Source organism: Macrotis lagotis, chromosome X, assembly GCF_037893015.1.
Source record: "Macrotis lagotis isolate mMagLag1 chromosome X, bilby.v1.9.chrom.fasta, whole genome shotgun sequence".
Lineage (NCBI taxonomy): Eukaryota > Metazoa > Chordata > Mammalia > Peramelemorphia > Peramelidae > Macrotis > Macrotis lagotis.
Window position 1 is genome coordinate 599,563,658 of NC_133666.1, and position 19,159 is coordinate 599,582,816.

Below are 19,159 nucleotides of genomic sequence, written 5' to 3' on the forward strand. Positions count from 1 at the left end.
TTCATAATCCCTGTTCTCTTCAGCCAAGTGTTCTTTCAGCTCCTTGGTTTCCCAAGTGCCTCTCTGAAATGATAGGAGCTCTTGAGGAGGAGATAGGTGGGGGTCATGCCACATGATTGGGTGAAAAAATAGCATGGGGTCTCTTGTCCTCTAAGTGCCCAATGGGTCAGGAACAGCAGATTATATAAAAGACTCATAGGGGAGAGATTGGATAAGACTTCATCCCCTTTATCCAAGGAAGGGGAAAGAACTTCCTTTGGAAAATGGTGGGGCTGCTCCTGGGCAGCCTACTGTGGCTTACCAGCACAGCATTAGGCAATATCTTTGGTAAGTTTGTCCATTGATTTCTTTAAGTACCAAAGCAAAGAATATACGGGAGCTTTTCAGAGAGACTGTAAGAGGGGTAGGAATTATATTAAATGCTTTGAGCAGTGGTTTAATGAAGTCCTGAATTAAACAGGAATTAGTTTAGAGGAGGAGTTCTTAACCTAAAGTTCATAGATCCCAGATTTCAGAGGGGTCTGTGAAGTTGGATGGGGAGAAAAATCATGCCTTTATTTTCATTAACTTCTTCTCCAAATTGAACATTTTCTTCAATTACGAATGTTGATTAAAAACATTAGTCTGGTACATAGGCTTCCCCAGATTGCCAAAGGGGTCTATGATACCAAAAATTTTTCAAACCCTTAGTCTGCTCTATTTCAGTTTTACAGATTGCAAGATAAACTTTTAGCAAACAAATGGACAATAAAAACTAAGCATATAATTAGTCTGATTATACAATGGACTATGTAATGCAAAATAACAGATTGAAAATATCAAGGCAAATTCTTTCCTGATGAAATTTATTTAAGGAGGATGAGAGAACTGAATCTTAGAGAAGTTAAAGTAATTATCCTAAAGTCACTCAGGCAATAAGTCACAGAGCCAGCATTTGAACTCATTTTCTGGCTCCAAATCCAGGACATTTTCTATCCTTTTTATATTTCTCTAAAATATCAGAATGGTTTTCTTTACTAAATGATTTTTTTGTTGAAATTTGTTTTTGGCTTCCTTCTTTGTCTGGATTTTATTAATGCTATCATAACTAACAAGGCTCTCACTTTCTTATAGAATATGAAGTAGATTCCCAGCCCTTACGTCCTTGTGAACTTCAAAGGGAAAAAGCATTCTTGAAGAAAGAAGACTATGTCCCTCAATGCTTAACAGATGGCAGATTCCGGTAAGGTGACCAAGTAGGCTAATCATATTTTAAAAAAATAATGCAAACATTTGATTGTGCATCTGAAATCCTGGTTACTAAATCAAGTACTAATGACTTTGCACCATAAGTGCTAATAAATGGGGATAGGGAGAATGCATGGATACTTGCTCCAAATAATTGTGAGATTTCACTGTAATCAATATTTTCCCACTTTTCTTAACAAACTTTTATCAATCGTTGCTATTAACAACTGAATGGAATGATTCAATTTTAGCTCTTTAAGGGACCATAGAGGAAAAAACTATGACCCAGAAAGGTTAAAGGACTTGTCCTAAGGTCACCCAGCCTACAAAGTAGTTCAACTGAATATAGAAAGATGAAATTACTTCTAATAAATGGGCTTAGATAATCAAACAATTTCAATAATTAGGCTTAGAATAAATGAACTGGTTTTTCCTGTAGTTTTCTCCCTTGAACTTTTTAACTGCTGGCCTTTAAGACCTTCTTTCAGAGGTAAGGCTCTTTAGATGAACAGCCCCCCAAAACAAGATTTATTCAATTATCTTAAAAATGGAAGCACAACTTCAGTCACAGACTATTTGTGTTAAAAGTATTAAGTAACATCCCTTAATGAGTCATAAGAATGATTTGCAGAGAGCTCTTGACTTCCATGCAAATAAAGCTTATTGATAAGTGTTTAAGATTCTGGAAAAGTCAATAAAACATAGATCTAAACTGTTCTGTTTCCATCACCTCCAGATCCTTTATAGCATTGACTTGTTTGGAATATCCAGTTATATTTTTAAAAATCATACTGATATTTCTTTTTATATCACATTCATTTATATCATGTTATTTTTATATCATGTTTCTTTTTATATTGCATTTATGTCACATTATATCACATCTCTTCCCTCTCCTCCTCATCAGTTCATCCTTTTTAATAAAGAAGAAAAAGTTCGAGAAAAGTTAATTCAACCAAACACTTATTGTTATCCAAATGGCATTTTATATATATATATATATATATATATATATATATATATATATATACAAATGCATTTATGCATGCAAATATAGCTTTGATTTGAACTCATGTCTTCCTGACTCCAGGCCTAATGCTTTAAACAATGCACTGCCTAGCTCCAGTATAATTAATCTTTAATATGCCACTATTTGTTTGCACATTGCCCAATCAATGGGTATCTATTTTGTTTTTAGGTCCTTAGTTGCATTAAAAAAATGCCATTAAAATTGTTGATGATTTTTCTTTTTGTATCAAGGATCATAGATTTAGAAGGAACTTCAGATAGCATTTACTCAAACCACTTCATTTTTACAGGGAAAGAAACTGAAGACTCAGGGAAATTAAGTGACTTGCCCAAAATATCCTTTGTACTGAATAGGGGTCAGTTGATGGAGTTGAACCCATGGCCTCTGCCTTAAGAGCCAGGGCTCTTTCCTTTGTTTGATTCTTTCTCTTAGTCATGTACTTGTATAGCTTGATCCACAAACCCAGACTTGAACCATCTTTTATAATAATAAAATATAATAGTTTAGAAAAAATTGGCGGTAACTAAGTAGCACAGTGGTTAGAATACTGGACTTTAAACACTTGCTAATTGTATAACCCTGGGCAAGTCATTTAACCCTGGTTACCTCAATTTCCTCATTTGTAAAAGAAGCAGGAGAAGGAAATGGTAAAACCACTTCAGTATTGTTGCCAGGAAGACCCCAAATGGGGTTATAGAGAGTCAGACACAATTGAAACAACTGAGCAGTACACAAAAACGTAAATGGAAAGAACTCAATGTAATTAAAAAGTGTACTCAGTGTAATTAGAATAATCAAGTTTGTTGATAAAGAGAAGATTAAAAAATTTTCCTCCCACTTTTCTTTGGGTACCACCAGGTGGAACAGAGGATAGAACATTGGACCTCAGTTCAGATCTGGCCTCAAATACCTATTATCTGTGTGAACTTGGGTAACTCATTTAATTTTTTTCCCTCAGTTTCCTCAGTGTAAAATGGGTATGATCATAGCACATACCTCCTTGTGAGGATCAGACAAAATGATAATTGTCAAGGAGTTATCACAGTGTCTGACATATAGTGAGTGTCATATAAATTTTAGCTATTATTATTCTTTGAGAAAGGGAGAAATGTTGAATATATACGTGTGTATATATACATACATACAAATTTGTGCATATACTACAACAATAACGGGAAAAAATCTGACATACAATGAATGCATATGACTTTATATAAAGTGTTTCTACCTTCTTGGTCCCCTGATTCTCTTCTGTGATAAAGATAAATTTATTTCATTATGTTATCTGGGACCAAATTTAGTTATTATAATTATCCTTCATTTGACTTTTTTTGCTTTTTTCATTGCCATTATCATAGATATTCTATTGTCATACAATGTTCTTTGGTCCTACTTATTTCTATTGACATCAGTTCAAATAAATTAGACCATGTTTCTTTGAATTTTTCTTATGCTTCATATGGTTGCCCAGTAGTATACCATTATTTCACAACTGGTTCAACAATTTCACATTAAATGCATTCTCAATTTATTTCCAGTTCTTTGCTATTTATGAAAAGGGCTCACAAATGAATTTTTTTCAAAAGTAATATAAAAAGAAATTTGAGCTTATCCCTTTTTCTACATCCTTATGAATTTCATTCAGATCGATACATTTTCCCTGGATTATTTTCTATTTATTATGCATTTATACAGGAGACTGAAAGTATTGGGAGGATATAGAGAGTCAGGCATTGAGGGATGTACCATAGTAGTTTGACTTTTTATAGGAGTTAAGGGTAGGAAGAGATTTAGAGATCATCTCCAATTCCTTCTTTTTTTCACATAGCATAAAATGACTTGCCTAAGGTTATGCTAGTATTTCCTAGCAGACCTGGATTTGGAAGCCAGACTTCCTTACACCAAATCAAATGCTGTTTCTTTGTATTTCATTAGATACTTAGAATTGAATAGAATATCAAGCAACTATTCATTTTATTCAGTTTGGAATGGGGGAGAGATTTAGTAAGCACCATATTGACATTTTTTGTTAGCACTTGCTAAACAAGGATTCTGTGTCCTATATTTCTTGGGAAATGCTACCTTATTATGGCTTCTCTAATCACTAGTACTTTGGACTGAACTTCACTAATTAATGAAATAATTTGCTTGAGAAGAAGGGAGAAGTATATAATCTGGAATGATCAGAAATTCTTAGTTCAAAAATGAATAAAATAAATTTAGTATGAATTGAAATCTATCAGGCACATGGACTTTTGAAAAAATATATAAATATTTTATTTGTTTTCCAATTATATACAATAGTTGTTTTTCCCAATCATTTTTTTATTTTTTCAAGGCAGTGGGGTTAAGTGAGTTACCTAAGGTCACACAGTTAGGCAATTATTAAATGACTGAGACTGGATTTGAACTCAGGTCCTCCTGACTCCAGAGCCAGTGCTCTGTTCACTGCACCACCTAGCTTCCCCTTCCCAATCATTTTTTTTGCAAGGTTTTGAGTCTTAGAATTATCCCCCTCCTTCCCTTCCCTCCCTCCTCCTCCAACAGAAGACAATCTGATATAGTCTTTATATTTGTTTCCATGTTCTGCATAGATCAGAATTGAATGTGTTGAGAGAAACAACATATCCATAAGGATGAAAGATAGCAAAATTATGTAGTACATAAGACAACTTTTAAAAAATTGAAGATGATAATCTTTAGTCTCTGTTTAAACTCCAAAGTTCCTTCTCTGGGTGCAGATGGTATTCTCTGTCATGGATCCCCTAAAATTATCCGTGATTATTGCATTGATGGAGTGAGCAAGTCGATCAAAGTTCATCATCTTCCCATATTGTTAAGCTGTACAATGTTATTCTGGTTCTGTTCATTTTACTCAGCATCACTTCATGCAAGTTTTTTCAGGCTTCTCTGAATTCCCATCCTTCCTGATTTCTAATAGAACAATAGTGCTCCATCACATGCATATACTAGAATTTGTTCAGCCATTCCCCAATTGATGAACATCCCCTCAATTTCCAATTCTTTGCTACCAAGAGTTGCTATGAATATTTTTGTTCAAGTGATTTTTTACCCTTTTTCACGATCTCTTCAGGGTATAGACCCAGTAGTGGTATTGCTGGATCAAAGGGTATGCACATTTTTATTGCCCTTTGGGCACAATTCCAAATTGCTCTCCAGAAAGGTTGGAACAGTTCACAGCTCCATCAACAGTGGATAAGTGTTCCCAATTTCCCACATCCCTTCCAACATTGATCATTATCCTTTCTGGTCAAATTGGCCAATCTGACAGATGTGAGGTGATATTTCAGAGAAGGCATGTGGACTTTTAAGGGGAAATTCAACACTCATATCTCTCACAAATGATTCTCATAAAATTAAATTGGAAAAGAATTCTGAACAATAATCCTAAAAATATATCAAATTATTACTTCTGAAAGGAGACCAGAGCCTACAGGGAAGAGAAGGCTAGGAAAAGGGTGATCTGCTTTTTGGAAATGTAAGGTCTTTGATTTTCTTTAGATCTCTATTAAAAAATCTGAGTACTAGTCTCACCTTCCTCACCAAGGGAGAATAGAAGGGAGAAAATATGGTCTAATAAAAAGAAGAAAACAAGGCCAATGAGAGATTTTCAGAAAATATTAGTGTTAAAACATTAGAATTGATTTTTCCAGATTCCTGGTATACTATTCTTTCCATTACATCTTGCTCCCATTACATCTTTTTCCCTCCTCTCTCTGTTCTTTGTTCGTCTTTCTTCTCCTAATTTGAAACTTTGCTAATGTGACTGTCTTCTCTCTCCCCCCCTCCTTTCCCTTTTTTTCCTCTCTCTTGTCTATCCCTCTCCCTTTGTCTTTCTCTGCCGCTGTCTCCATCTGTCTCTCTATCTCTGCCTTTCTGTCTGTCTCTCTATATGTAAAGACACATATGAATACATGTATGTGTATATAATCCAAATATTGACTAGAATAGAAATCCCCTTTTCTCTTTCTCTTCCCTCCTTTTCCCTTTCTTTGTCTCATTCCCTTTCCTTCCTTCCACTCTATACTTATCTGTCACTCCATAGTACTGAGGGAAATTTTATTGAACTTGAAGTCAAAAGACAAAGACATGACAACCACTCTCATAGCATTGAAACCTGAAAAGAAAGTTCCACACTGTTATGTTTTTCCCCTTCCAGGAATGTACAATGCACCAACAATGGCCTTTTGTGCTGGTGTGTGGATGCTGAAGGAAAAGAAGTACAAGGCAGTAAGCAGGCAGGATTACCAGATGCCTGTAAGTATTAAAGCAGGATCAGAATGTGTGGAAAGATAATAAATCAGACAATGATAGAAATTTTCCATTTATTACTTCAATCAGTCAACAAGTATTGATTAAATACTTGTCATGTATCTGACACAGGCTCTTGGGGTACAAATACAAAGAATAAAACTATTCCAACTCATAGTGATCTTTCATTTAATGGAAAGGACAAAAAAGTATAATCTCTGCAAATATAGAGTTTATACAGATACACAGACACAGATATACAGACAAACAAATTAGCACACACTTACATATAGGTACAAAAAAGAAGTAAAAAAACAAAGTAGCTTGGGAGGGAAGTTGCTAGCAGTTGCAGGAATCAGGAAAAAGAAGATTTCTGCAGAAGAAGATCCCTGAGTTGTATATTAATGGAAGAGAGGTTGGTCTACGCATTCTTAGGGCTTTTTGGAAGAGCCATCTGAAAAGGATTATATGTAATATCAGACATTTATTCTAATGGTTGTATTTCATTTATTTGTTCCACAAACATTTATGAAATCAGAAGAACATTGTGCTAGTTGCTAAAGATCAAAGTTTAAATGGTACATGTGGTCCAATAAAGAACATAAATTCCTAAATTTGAAGACCTGGGTTCAAATCACACCATAGCCTGCTAAGTAACTTGTCCTTCCAACATTACCATGGAATTGAAAATATGAGAGTCAAAGAAGTCTCAGCATGGGAAAGGCTCTCAGTATCCAAGCAGAGATATCTTTTAAGATCTTTTTGACTGATGGTCACATCTTTTGCTTACACATCTTCATTGACAGGAAGATCATTCCCAGTGGTAGGATCCAAATAAATTAACAACCTGTTTGCCAAACTCAACATAAAATTAGGTATTAGTTATACCACACTGGTGAAAACTAGCTGTATCCCACCACTGATCATTACCCCAAATAGAACAGCCTTTTCCACTGTTGGGTGGTTCTCATTTTTAAATTTATATTCACATGGAACCAAAGTGCTTATATCTTCTTTTCATTTTTCCAAATCTTTTCCCTTTGGCAACAAGTAAAACAAGCCTAATTCCAGCTCTTCATGACTTCTGTTGATCATATTCTATTCCCTCCTCTTAGATCTCCACCATATTCAGCCTCCTCATTCAATTAATACTGCATCTCCCAGGTTGTCCTTTCACAACTTAATTTTCCATCATGATTGTTGGTTGTTTTATGCAGCTGGTGTCACTTCATTATGAGTTGTTGGGAGAGATCACTCCAGGGAGATTCAATATGATTTCTTCAGTACTGTTCACACCACACCTGGACCCCAAATTCTCTTGAAAATGTTATTTCAGTCATGTTCAACTCTTCATGACTCCATTTGGGATTTTCTTGGTAGAGATACTGGAGTTGTTTACCATTTCCTTCTCCAGATCATTTTACAGATCTGTCCAGGTACATGAGGCTAGTAAGTGAATTAGGCAGATCTGAATTCAGTAAGATGAATCTTTCTGACTTCAGCTGTACCATCTAATTGCTAGAAAAGAATAGTTTGCTTGCTTGTTTGTTTTCTTCTAGTTTTCTCACTTTACAAGTGAGAGTGCTGAAACTCTGAAAGGTTGTATTGCTTGTCCAGTGTCACACAGGTAGGTAAAGATACAACTGGGGTTTGAAGTCATTATTTCCTAACTTCCTAACTTCCTTTGTTCCCAAAGAAGACCATAACATCAGGGAGGTGATGCCATGATGTGTATGTGAATTGGATTTGAGTGAGGGGCTGCTGTGCTAAGTCACCAACTTCACTTTCTCCTCTGGAGCCATTTGGGTCCAATGGCCAGAAATGAATCAAGATGAATGGAGATGGCCCTGGATGCGAGGCAATCAGGGTTAATAATTTGACCAAGGTCACACCCTAGTAAATATAAAGTGTTTGATACTGGATTTGAACTCAGGTCCTCCTGACTCCAGGGCTGGTGCTCTATCCACTTTGCCCTATCTCACTCTATGGACCTGAAATTAGACCATTAAAAAATCAGGATGAAATATTAAGATGGCATTTTGCTCTTTGTTTGGGACGTGACTCAAAAAGAGCTTGCCTTCCAGTTTCTACAGAAGTATCTCCTGCATAAGGAGACCCTGGGAAGAAACCCAGTACTTATTTCCTGTGTGACTTAGATAAATCATTTTCCTTTTCTTTCCCTCAATTTTCTAATCTGTAAGGAAAGGGAATTGGATTATATGATCTCTAAAATCCTGTCCATTTCTTATATTTTATGGTTCTCTAATTTCAGACTCCAGAATGAAAAATAGCCTAGGCCCATAGGATTATGGAGGAGTGGAGAAAGAGAAAGGGAATCTGTGAAAGGGCAGTTATTGCTAGACCTGCTTTGGTTTACCTGAAAGAACCAGAGAATTCAAAAGTGCTGCTAAGGTCTTGTAAATATTCTCAATCAAGTATTAGAAAACAGGCAATGAATCAGTAGTCAGTCAGCAAACATTTATTTTATATACAAGACACTGTATTAAGCTCTGATAATGCAAAGAGGGCAAAAAAACAGCTCTTGTCCTCAAGGAGCTAACAATCTACTGAGATAGACAACATGCAAACATATATATATATATATATATACACACACACACACACACACACACACACACACACACACACACACATGTATGAAGATCAAGGAGAACTGGAAAAAGCTTTTGTAAAAGGTTAGATTTTAGCTGAGGTTTGAAGGAAACCACAGAAACCAGGATGCAAAGAGGTGGAGGACAAAGTTCCAGAAATGGGGTTCAATGAATGAAAATCCTCAAGATCTGGAGACGGAATTTTGAATTCAAGGATTATCATGGAAGCTAGGGTCATTGGATCTGAGTTCCTAGGGACAGTGAGAATTTTATTTCTGTAAAACTACCTTAGAAGCTGTATTCTATAACTATGCTAAACCAGAAAGTAAAAACAACAAACAAAAAAAATCAGAAAAGCAAAAAAAAAACTGTAAAGAAATCAAAGGAATTAAAATCATTACATTGAATCACATATAAAACATTTTAACAAACTAGCTTTTTCCCTAGTTCAAAAAAAACCAAAGACCTTAGAATGGTTAATTGGGCTTTTGTTCCTTATAGATTTGTCCACATGGTAGATTTGGATCAAAGAAGCTTGGTTGATAGCCTAGCTTTGCTGTGTACTATAATTTCATGAGACCACTGGGCAGAGCCACCAGCTCTGAAGTCAAAAGGCAAATCTTCTTGAGTTCAAATCCACCTTCAGATACTTATAAGCTGTTTAACTCTGGGCAAGTCACTTAGACCTGTTTGCTTCAGTTTTCTCATCTGTAAAATAAGTTGGAAAAAGAAATAGCAAATTATTCCAGTATTTTTACCAAGAAGTAAACCCTAAATGGGGTCATCAAGAGTTGGACACAACTAAAAATAATAATTGCGGGGCCTTGGATAAGACATTTAACTTATTAGGTTCTTCATTTGTAAAATGGATACAATAGTTTCTCTAACTATTTTTTGTCCTCTTCTTCCTCCTCTCTTTCAACTGATTGGTTGCTTAGGTCTTTCCTTTTGCCAGCTCCATAAACAACAGATCTTGGTAAGCAGCTACATCAATAGCACTGCCTCCTCCTACCTCCCTCAGTGTCAAGATTCAGGAGAATATGAGCCAGTGCAGTGTGATCTGGGCATGGTTCAGTGTTGGTGCGTGGATTCTGAAGGGATGGAAATATATGGGACTCGCCAAAGGGGAAAGCCAACAAGATGTGAGTGATATTTAGCATTACATGCTGAATATGTTCAATCTAATAGGCTAATTGTTTGATTAGCTGGAATCAGAATTGTTTTCATGTCAATAAAGCACTGACTGAAAATAACACTCTAATAAAACTCAAAATGGAGAGTGTCCCAAAAATTTAAGTGTAGCAAAGTACCTGCAATAAGACTTTTGGAATACCCAGACATGATATTTCAACACATTGTAAATTTGTAAAAATTCAAAAATTTCTTCATTTACTTATGCTTAATAAGTAGTTTGGACTGAGGAAATATATCTTATTTAAAGTGACTTTCTTAAACTGATAGACATTCAATATTCAGTATTTGACTGATGATAAAGTATAGTCAGTTCTAATGAATGAATTTGCTGATTATTCATTTTTATAGATATTCAACAACTTTTTTATTGCATCATGCTATCACAAGTAATCACAAGTAAACAAATATATATATTTGACTTCAAGAATATACACATTTACAAGTTATCACTTCCTTTTTTTTAATCTCCCACCAGGCCCAGGCAGCTGTGAGATTAGAAATCGCCGTATCCTTCATGGCGTGGGAGAAAAGTCACCCCCTCAATGTTCATCTGATGGAGAATTTATGCCAGTTCAGTGCAAATTCGTCAACACTACAGATATGATGGTTTTTGACCTGGTTCATAGTTACAACAGGTAGGGGAAATTTGCATTAAAAAAATCTGACTGCCTAAGTTATCTCTTTATGTCTCAGAGTAGTTACCTGCAATTTTTTTTTTTGGCTATTATTTTCACTGATGGCCTAGACCAAACGATTAGGCACTATATTATGTTACTCAGTTTCCATGATAAGGATTGTTGTTGTTCAATTCAATCTTGTCCAACTCTTTGCAACTTTATTTGGGAATTTCTTGGCAAAGATACTTGACAAAGAAGTGATTGACATTTCCTTCTCCGGTTGATTTTACATAAGGCAAACAGGGTTAAAGTGTCTGAGGTCAGATATAAACCCAAATCTTTCTGATTTCAGATCTGTCACTATGCCACCTGATGCCCCATTATAAAGGTAGCTTTTTTTTTTAGTTTTTTTGCAAGACAAATGGGGTTAAGTGGCTTGCCCAAGGCCCACACAGCTAGGTAATTATTAAGTGTCTGAGACTGGATTTGAACCCAGGTACTCCTGACTCCAGGGCCAGTGCTTTATCTACTGTGCCACCTAGCCGCCCCCATAAAGGTAGCTTTTTGTAATTCCAAAATGATGCTCAATTAAATTGAAGGATGAAAATGAACATCAGTTTCAAAAGGAAAAATTTGGAGAGAAGGAAAGCACCAAACATAAAATACTTTCCTAGGACATTGAGTTTAAAATAAGATTAAACTAGTGTGGCTCAACTTTTTAATATTATTATTATCATAAAGATTATAAGTATTATACTGAACTATTGGAAGATAACTATGTGAGAGAGTTAGGTTTATGGGATCTGGAGTAGAAAGGGACTGTCAAAAGTCATCTCTTTTAATCTCCCAGTTTTACAAATGGAAAAGCAGGGACCCAGAGAGATGAAATCCTTTCTCCATTTACATAGGGAGGAAATAGCAAAGTTAGAATTTAACACAAAATTAACAGGATACTTAATATAATTTATCTTAATTGAGCAAATATTTATCAATCATCTGGAGATACAAAGATGAAGCATAACAGTTCTTGCTCTCAAGGAACTTGCAATCTAATGAGGTCTGGGAATGCACGATGTAAAAATAAGCAGAGTACAGAATACAGCAAAGACAAGGCAGAAATTCAAGCAAAGTGCATCAAGAACATAGAAATACTTTTAACTGATTATATCAGTTGGTGGTGGAAGTGGAACCAGAGCTGTATCTTGAAATTAGAAGAATTTCAGTATAAAGATAATGATAAAGGATATGGGGAATGAGTTGCACAAATATATAGAGGTAGAAGGAATTTAAGGCGGATTATAATACTTTGCACATAATAGGCACTTAATTAATGTTGATTGATTGATTGATTGATTGATTGGATGAAGAAGATAACTTTTACCATATCTAATCTTGCAAGTCTAGAGACAATTTTTGCCTATTTCCACTAGAGGGCAGCCCAGGAATTAGAATGTCTCTGTCTTAATAGGTAGAATTAAAAAAAAATCTGTATTTATATAATCTATAACTATATCTGCATGTATGTCTATCTATAATCATATATGTGTGTGTATGTATGTGTGTGTATCTCTGTGTTGGTATCTTGGTATCTATATGTAGATATCAATATAGATCTATTCTTCCACATGAAATGTGATCCCTTTTGTTCTTTATGTGTTTGTTTTATTTTTGTCCTTCATTTTCGAAGAAGACCAAGATTTCAGGGAGGTGATGCCATGACAAGCATGTGAACTGGATTTAAGTGAGGGGAGCTGTGTGTGCTAAGTCACTAGCCTCACTTTCTTCTCCAGAGCCATCTGGGTTCAGTGGTCAAATATGAATCAGGATGACCAGAGATGACCCTGGATATGAGACAATCAGGGTTAACTGACTTGCCCAAGGTCACACAAATAGTAAATATCTGAGGTTAGATTGGAACGCCTGATTTCAAGTCAGTGATCCATCCACTGTGCCAAATGTTCTGGACTAAAATTTTCTTCATATAGAAGACCATAGGAATAGTTGAGTAATTATAGAAGGCAAACATAGCAAGCAGTAATTTTGGTGAGTGAAGTTTTTGAAGAAGTTGGTCATTGTATGACCTAGGGTTCAATGGAAGGCAATGATTAACCAAATCAGAAGTGGACATCATGCTGTACCTAGGTTTTGTTTTCCCATCCAGAGCTTCTGTTTCCCTGGATGATACATTTAAGGGTAGTTTTCCTTAAGTTTTGTCTACTTGAGTTCTGAACTTATTTCTTGTGGAAATAATATTGGACTTAGAGGAAGAAAAAAACTAAGCTAGAATCTTTCTTGCTTTTCATATTTTCTAACTGGGACAAGGGAACTTCAACTCTTTAGCCTCACTCAGAGGGAGTAAAACCAAAATTGTATTTCTGCAGAACTGAATTTTATTTGCGAATATCAGATTCACAAACAACATTGTTTTTAACCTCAAAGGACTATATAAGTTGGTGTGATATAATGGTAAAAGCTCAGGATCTGTAATTATAAAGTCTGAGTATGATGTGTGATTTCACATAATTAGCAATAATAATTGCTAATAATAATAATAATTAAAATAGGAAGCTTCAATATGACAGACTGAAATGAGCATCCCTAACTACTCTTCTAAGGTCAAGATTTATCCTTGGTATGGTTTGTGAAACAGACACAGAATACTGAATTGTAGCCTGCCCAAGGTTATAATCTGCATTAAATCCCCTTTTTGCCTGAGGATTAGCCCATGTACTTTTCACTTCCACCTTCCCATGTGCTTGTGTCTTGTCTTCCAAACTTGATTATGAGGATCCTCATGAACTAGTAAAGGTATCTGTTTGGTAACTGCATAATGCTTATCACATCAGTTTGCACAGAGGACATACTTTTTAAATTTTTGTTGTTTTGTTCTCTCATAATTTCCCTCTGACCAGGATAGGAAGTCAGAAGATTAGCCCCTATGAAAGCATGCTATGCAGGTAATTGGTCTAAATAATGTCTTTTGAAGCAGCTAGATGGTATAGTGCATAAAGTGCTGGACAGTCAGGAAAATCTGCTTCAAATCTAGCCTCAGACACTTACTAAGCTGTGTGATCCTGGGCAAGTCACTTCACCCTATTTGCCTCAGTTTCCTCATCTGTAAAATGAACTGGAGAAAGAAATGACAAACCACTCCAGTATCTTTGCCAGAAAAACCCTAAATGGGATCATAAAGAATAGAATACAACTGAAGCAACTCAAAGTCAACAGATGAAAACAATTGAGAACTTAGGCATTTAAATGACTTGCCCAAAGTCACTCAGGTAGTTAGCATCAAAGTAGGGATTCAAATCATGTCCTTTAACTCCTCCCAATACCAAGCTTTTGGAATGGTGAGCCTTAGACATCTCTTTAATCTCTTGAAATTTTCATAGCAATTAAAAATTGACAAACTTGCTTTATTTGAGCCTTCTCAATAACTGGACACCAGTCATAAAAATTTTGTAGCTGACCAGACCCCCAAACTTTAAACTAAGTGAACTGAGGGGACCAACCATTCTACAGTCTCATTCAGGTCCCTTGGCAACCAACCTCATTTCCCCCTGCAATCAGTGTCTTTCAGATTTCCTTAGCAACAGGTCTCATTTCAACTGAATCCTGATTATTCTACTTCAAGGGGGGGGGGGGGAGAGAGAAAGAGAGAGAGAGAGAGAGAGAGAGAGAGAGAGAGAGAGAGAGAGAGAGAGAGAGAGAGAGAGAGAATAAGGATGATGTACTTGAAAGTTCTGGTTTGGGAAACCAGAGGTCTGGACTCTTATAATTAATCTAGCTTTGTTACTGTCATCATTTCCCCTTTATGGGCCTCATTCAGTTTCCTGAAAAATAAAGGGTTTGGATTAGATGATTTTTTTAGGTTTCTTTCTAGAACTAATAGTCTATGCTTCCATGACTAGCCATCTAAATTATAAAAGAGAAAGCAATATGAGTTCATAGCTATCATTAATTAAGAATTATTTTACCTTGGCCAATTCATTCTCAGTGGTGAAGGGATAACACCATAATAGAGAACCATGGGTGTAATTCCCTAAGGGGGGACAACTAATACTCCCAGAAAGACTCTCATTCATATTCTCATAGAGTTTACAAAGAAGACCAGAAAAGGGTTATTATACAGAAATATAATCCTATAGTTGACTACAAAGTGAAATTCAGAAGTTTTGATTGGTTGCAAGGAGAAAACCTTGAATGTTGCCCTTGAATGTTGGGATCCCAGTTCAAAAACCCTGATGACCCTGGGTTTCTTTGCCTGACCTAAGCACCAGAAAGAAGTTCACTTTTTTGACTGAGTCCTGGATCTGTGATTTTTTATTGATGTGAGAAGCTCCTAATGTGGAAATTCCTTCTATTGAGTTTAGTGTGCCTCTGAGACTTGACCAGGGCTCTAAGAAATTTGATGACTTGCCTATGTTATATATAATATATGTCAGGGAAAGAAATTGAGACCAGATCTTCCTCACTCCAAGATAGACCTGATCTCCTCTAGACCATTTTTTCCATTGTCATAATAGGGTATTTGTAAATGTTTGGATGAATGAATGATTCTCTAAATAATGGATCCTTCCTTTTCTGATGAGCTTGGTTCCTCTAGTCTAGCTGCCTTCATACTTCTCACCTATGGTCCTTCTACCAGCTCCAAACCTCAAAAAAATAACAATTCTCCTCCTCCATATCAATCTTTTTTAAAACACCTTCTTTTGACATCTGGATGTCCAGAACTTGGAGACAGTTCAAGTTGCTTTATTTATAAAACATATTTTTTCCTTCCTCCTTCACTTCCTCCCTCCCTCCTTCCCTTTCTTTTTTTGTTCCTTCTCTCCTTGACTCCCTCTTTTTTCCCACTTCCCCTCCTTCCCTCTTTCTCTCTTTTTTCAACCTCTTGTCTCTTCTTTCCTCTCCTTACCCAAATTATCATCATTACTTTTATATTATTTCCATAAAATGCTAAATTCATTCAAATTATGTTTCATTTATTTTAGGGGGAGGGCAATAATAACACAGTAACTGCAGACAGGACTCAAAATTAAATAAATCCAAGACCTTTTTAGGAGTTTGACCAATATAGAAGGCAAATTATGTTATAAATGTTCAAATGGTCCTTGGCAGAAAAAACGTTCACCATTCCTGATATAGAGGGACATCATCACATGATGTTGACCTCAGGATCTAAGAATAAGCCATATGTAGATTGTGATCTCTATAGAAGTTCCCTCAAAATCAAAGGTCCTTGACATACTGACAAATTAGTACCTTAAATCTGCATCCATATTAATATAACAATACCCAGAATAACAATAATTTTTATGATTGTTATTGTAAAAATTACTACATATCTCCTCTCTTCCTTTTATGTAGCCATACCCTTTCTGTCTTTATGCATGGATGTTTGGTCTGGATCTGTGATTTAATTGGGGCAGGTTCTACCAATTTGGGAATCCCCCCCCCACTGATGCAGATTGGCATCAACTCTGTAATTTAATAGTCTTTGACAGATGCAAAAGACACTGAAACGTTCATCCAATTGTCCATGGATGTAACATTAATGTGTCATGTGCAAGACTTGAAAGTCTTTCTGCCTCTAACATCAGCCTTTTATCCTCTAAACCATATTGTTTCTCAATTTAATGTAACAATAATATCTTGAATTAGTGAACAGCTAAAGTTAGAGGTTATTATTTGTTGTTCAGTCATTCAGGCATGTCTGACTCTTCCTGAGTCATATGGGATTTTCTTGGCAAAGATAGTGGAGTGGTTTACTGTTCCTTCTCTAGCTTATTTCACAGATGAGGATACTGAGGTAAACAAGATTAATTGGTTCTTCCAGGTGCACACACCTGAAGAGCATCTGAGGCCCGATTTGAATTCAGGTCTTCCTGACTCAAGGCCTAACACTCTATCCATTGAGCCATGTACTGCCAATGTTGGAGGATCTGGGTTAAAATCCTGTCTCTGAAGCATATTACCTGTAGGACCTTGGTTTCCTCTTCTTTATGACCGGGGAGGGGGGTGAAGAGGAATTCCCCAGGTTGGTGAAGTCCTCCATATGCTCTGTTGGTGGATGACATTGTGGATTACATCAAGCCCTGAAATATCACAGGGCCACCTAAAGGAGACTCAGTTTATTTACACATAAAACATAAAAAAGGGGTGATGGATGCTTATTGTCCATACTATGATATGAAATTGGATGGGACAACTTAAGAAACACATTTGCTAGTATGCATATATACATATGTGCATACATTTATATATACATATATTTCTTTTTCTTTGTTTCTTTCAGTATGCTTTTATCTGTCTGTCCATCCATCTATCTATCTATCTATCTATCTATCTATCTATCTATCTATCTATCCAGTCAGCCAGCCAGCTTTATCTTCTGAGTATCTTACAGAGACACCGCAAGTAAAAAATAAATTGAAACTGGAATTAAAATTGAGCAGGGGAAGAGTGGAGCATATTGATTCTAGAAAACTGCAAAATTCTTATAATAACCCTAAGCTTTTCTATGAAACACATTTGGGTACAACTTTCAATACCAATGTTTTTCTAGTGACTTAGTAGGGTGGCAAGAATACATGGAGCACTAGGATCTCTGAAAAACTAAAGTTAGCTACCCAAAAGGCCGCAAAGAAGCACATGGTGTTCCCTTAACTATGACCAATGTATGAAACCTCCCTGAAATGAATATTTATTGGAATGAGACATACATGTTGACAATTTAGCAGTGATAGTCCTATGGAATTTCTATCTTACAGTTCCTTTGCTAGAATTTGACTCTTTCATTCAGGAAAGTTTTAAAGGTTCCCAGGATTGTTCAGTGTCCAGCAATGAGAGTTTGTATTATGTAAATTATGCTTTCAAAACTTTCTATGATATAACATCTCCTGAGTCATTGAGTATCTTAAAAACAAGTGACAAAAGTTCTCATGACCTTTTTCTAGCTGGATTTGTCATGAGATATTTTTTGGGGAAAATAACTCAAACCACTAATGAATAAGTAATTCTGTCTGAGCAAGCGGACACAGATTTATTTTATAAGGGAGAAATCTTGCCATTTTCTTCTTTCTTTTCCCATTAGAAAATAACAGATTTACTGTAATAAAGATAAAATGAAGCACAATTCAATCAACATCTTTTAAGTACATCCTTCTTGTCAAGGGGGCTCACTTTATACTGGATTTCTTTTACCTGCCTTTCCAGAAAACATTCATTAAGTTTGAGGTATAGGAAATGATGATTTTAAATCAAATTTCCTTTTAGATTACCAGATGCATTTTGGACATTTAGTTCCTTCAGAAACAGATTTCCAGAAGTTTCTGGGTATTGCCACTGTGCTGACAGTCAAGGACGGGAACTGGCAGAGACAGGTAAGGGCACTTCAGCTAAGGGAAGGGATAAGGAAGGACTATATTTAAAACATAACTGGGATAAATATAAACCTCTACATCTGGATTCAAAAAATCAATTGCATAAGTATAAGGTGGGAGAGATGCTGTATTTCATTCTCTTATTCGTCAATCCAATACTTTGGAAAAAATCCAAACTTCTGTCCTCAGAAAAGAAAACGAACATTAATTTTGAGGACAGAAGAATCTGAGGGAAGAAAAGTGCATGGGAGAAGTTAAGTTCCTTTTAGGATATATCCAAATTGATGACAGGGATTCAGGAGCAGAACTGTGGCCTAGATCTTGTTGTAGCCAACAGTACTATATCTCTTTTAGAATGTCTTTGCCTAGGAAAATTGGGGGACCTTCTCTGAATGATCCTTTTACCTTTTAATATGCATTCTCCCTTATCAGGATTAGAGTTACTGTTGGATGAAATTTATGACACCATTTTTGCTGGTCTGGATACTGCTTCCACCTTCACAGAAAGTACCCTGTACCGGATACTTCAGCGACGGTTTCTAGCTGTTCAATTAGTCATCTCCGGAAGATTCCGATGTAAGTAATAAGCTGGTGAAAGATGTGAATATTTTTACTTTGGAGGTCCAGAAGGGAGTCATTAGATATGAAAATAGTTGCAAGCTTGATGACTTGTGCCTTTTTAGTTGATGTCTATACTAGAGATTTAAAAGCTTCCTGCAAACATAAACCACAGACTTTCTAGTAGCTCCCATTGCTTTCCTGTCCCTAACTTTGAAAGTCAAGGAGTTAAATTATTGAATTGAGAGATGAGAAGACTGATGT

The 19,159-nt window shown here is 35.9% G+C and overlaps 1 protein-coding gene across 1 annotated transcript in view; it reads left to right on the forward strand.

The window, feature by feature from the left end:
- The first annotated feature begins 263 nt into the window (after positions 1-263).
- The window catches only part of TG (thyroglobulin), a 369,651-nt gene continuing 350,755 nt past the window's right edge, over positions 264-19,159 (forward strand). The window contains exons 1-7 of the mRNA XM_074202133.1: positions 264-327; positions 1,114-1,222; positions 6,438-6,535; positions 10,080-10,283; positions 10,811-10,970; positions 18,231-18,337; positions 18,770-18,913. Of these exons, the coding sequence (XP_074058234.1) occupies positions 264-327; positions 1,114-1,222; positions 6,438-6,535; positions 10,080-10,283; positions 10,811-10,970; positions 18,231-18,337; positions 18,770-18,913 (886 nt within the window). The remainder of the gene's footprint in view (positions 328-1,113; positions 1,223-6,437; positions 6,536-10,079; positions 10,284-10,810; positions 10,971-18,230; positions 18,338-18,769; positions 18,914-19,159) is intronic.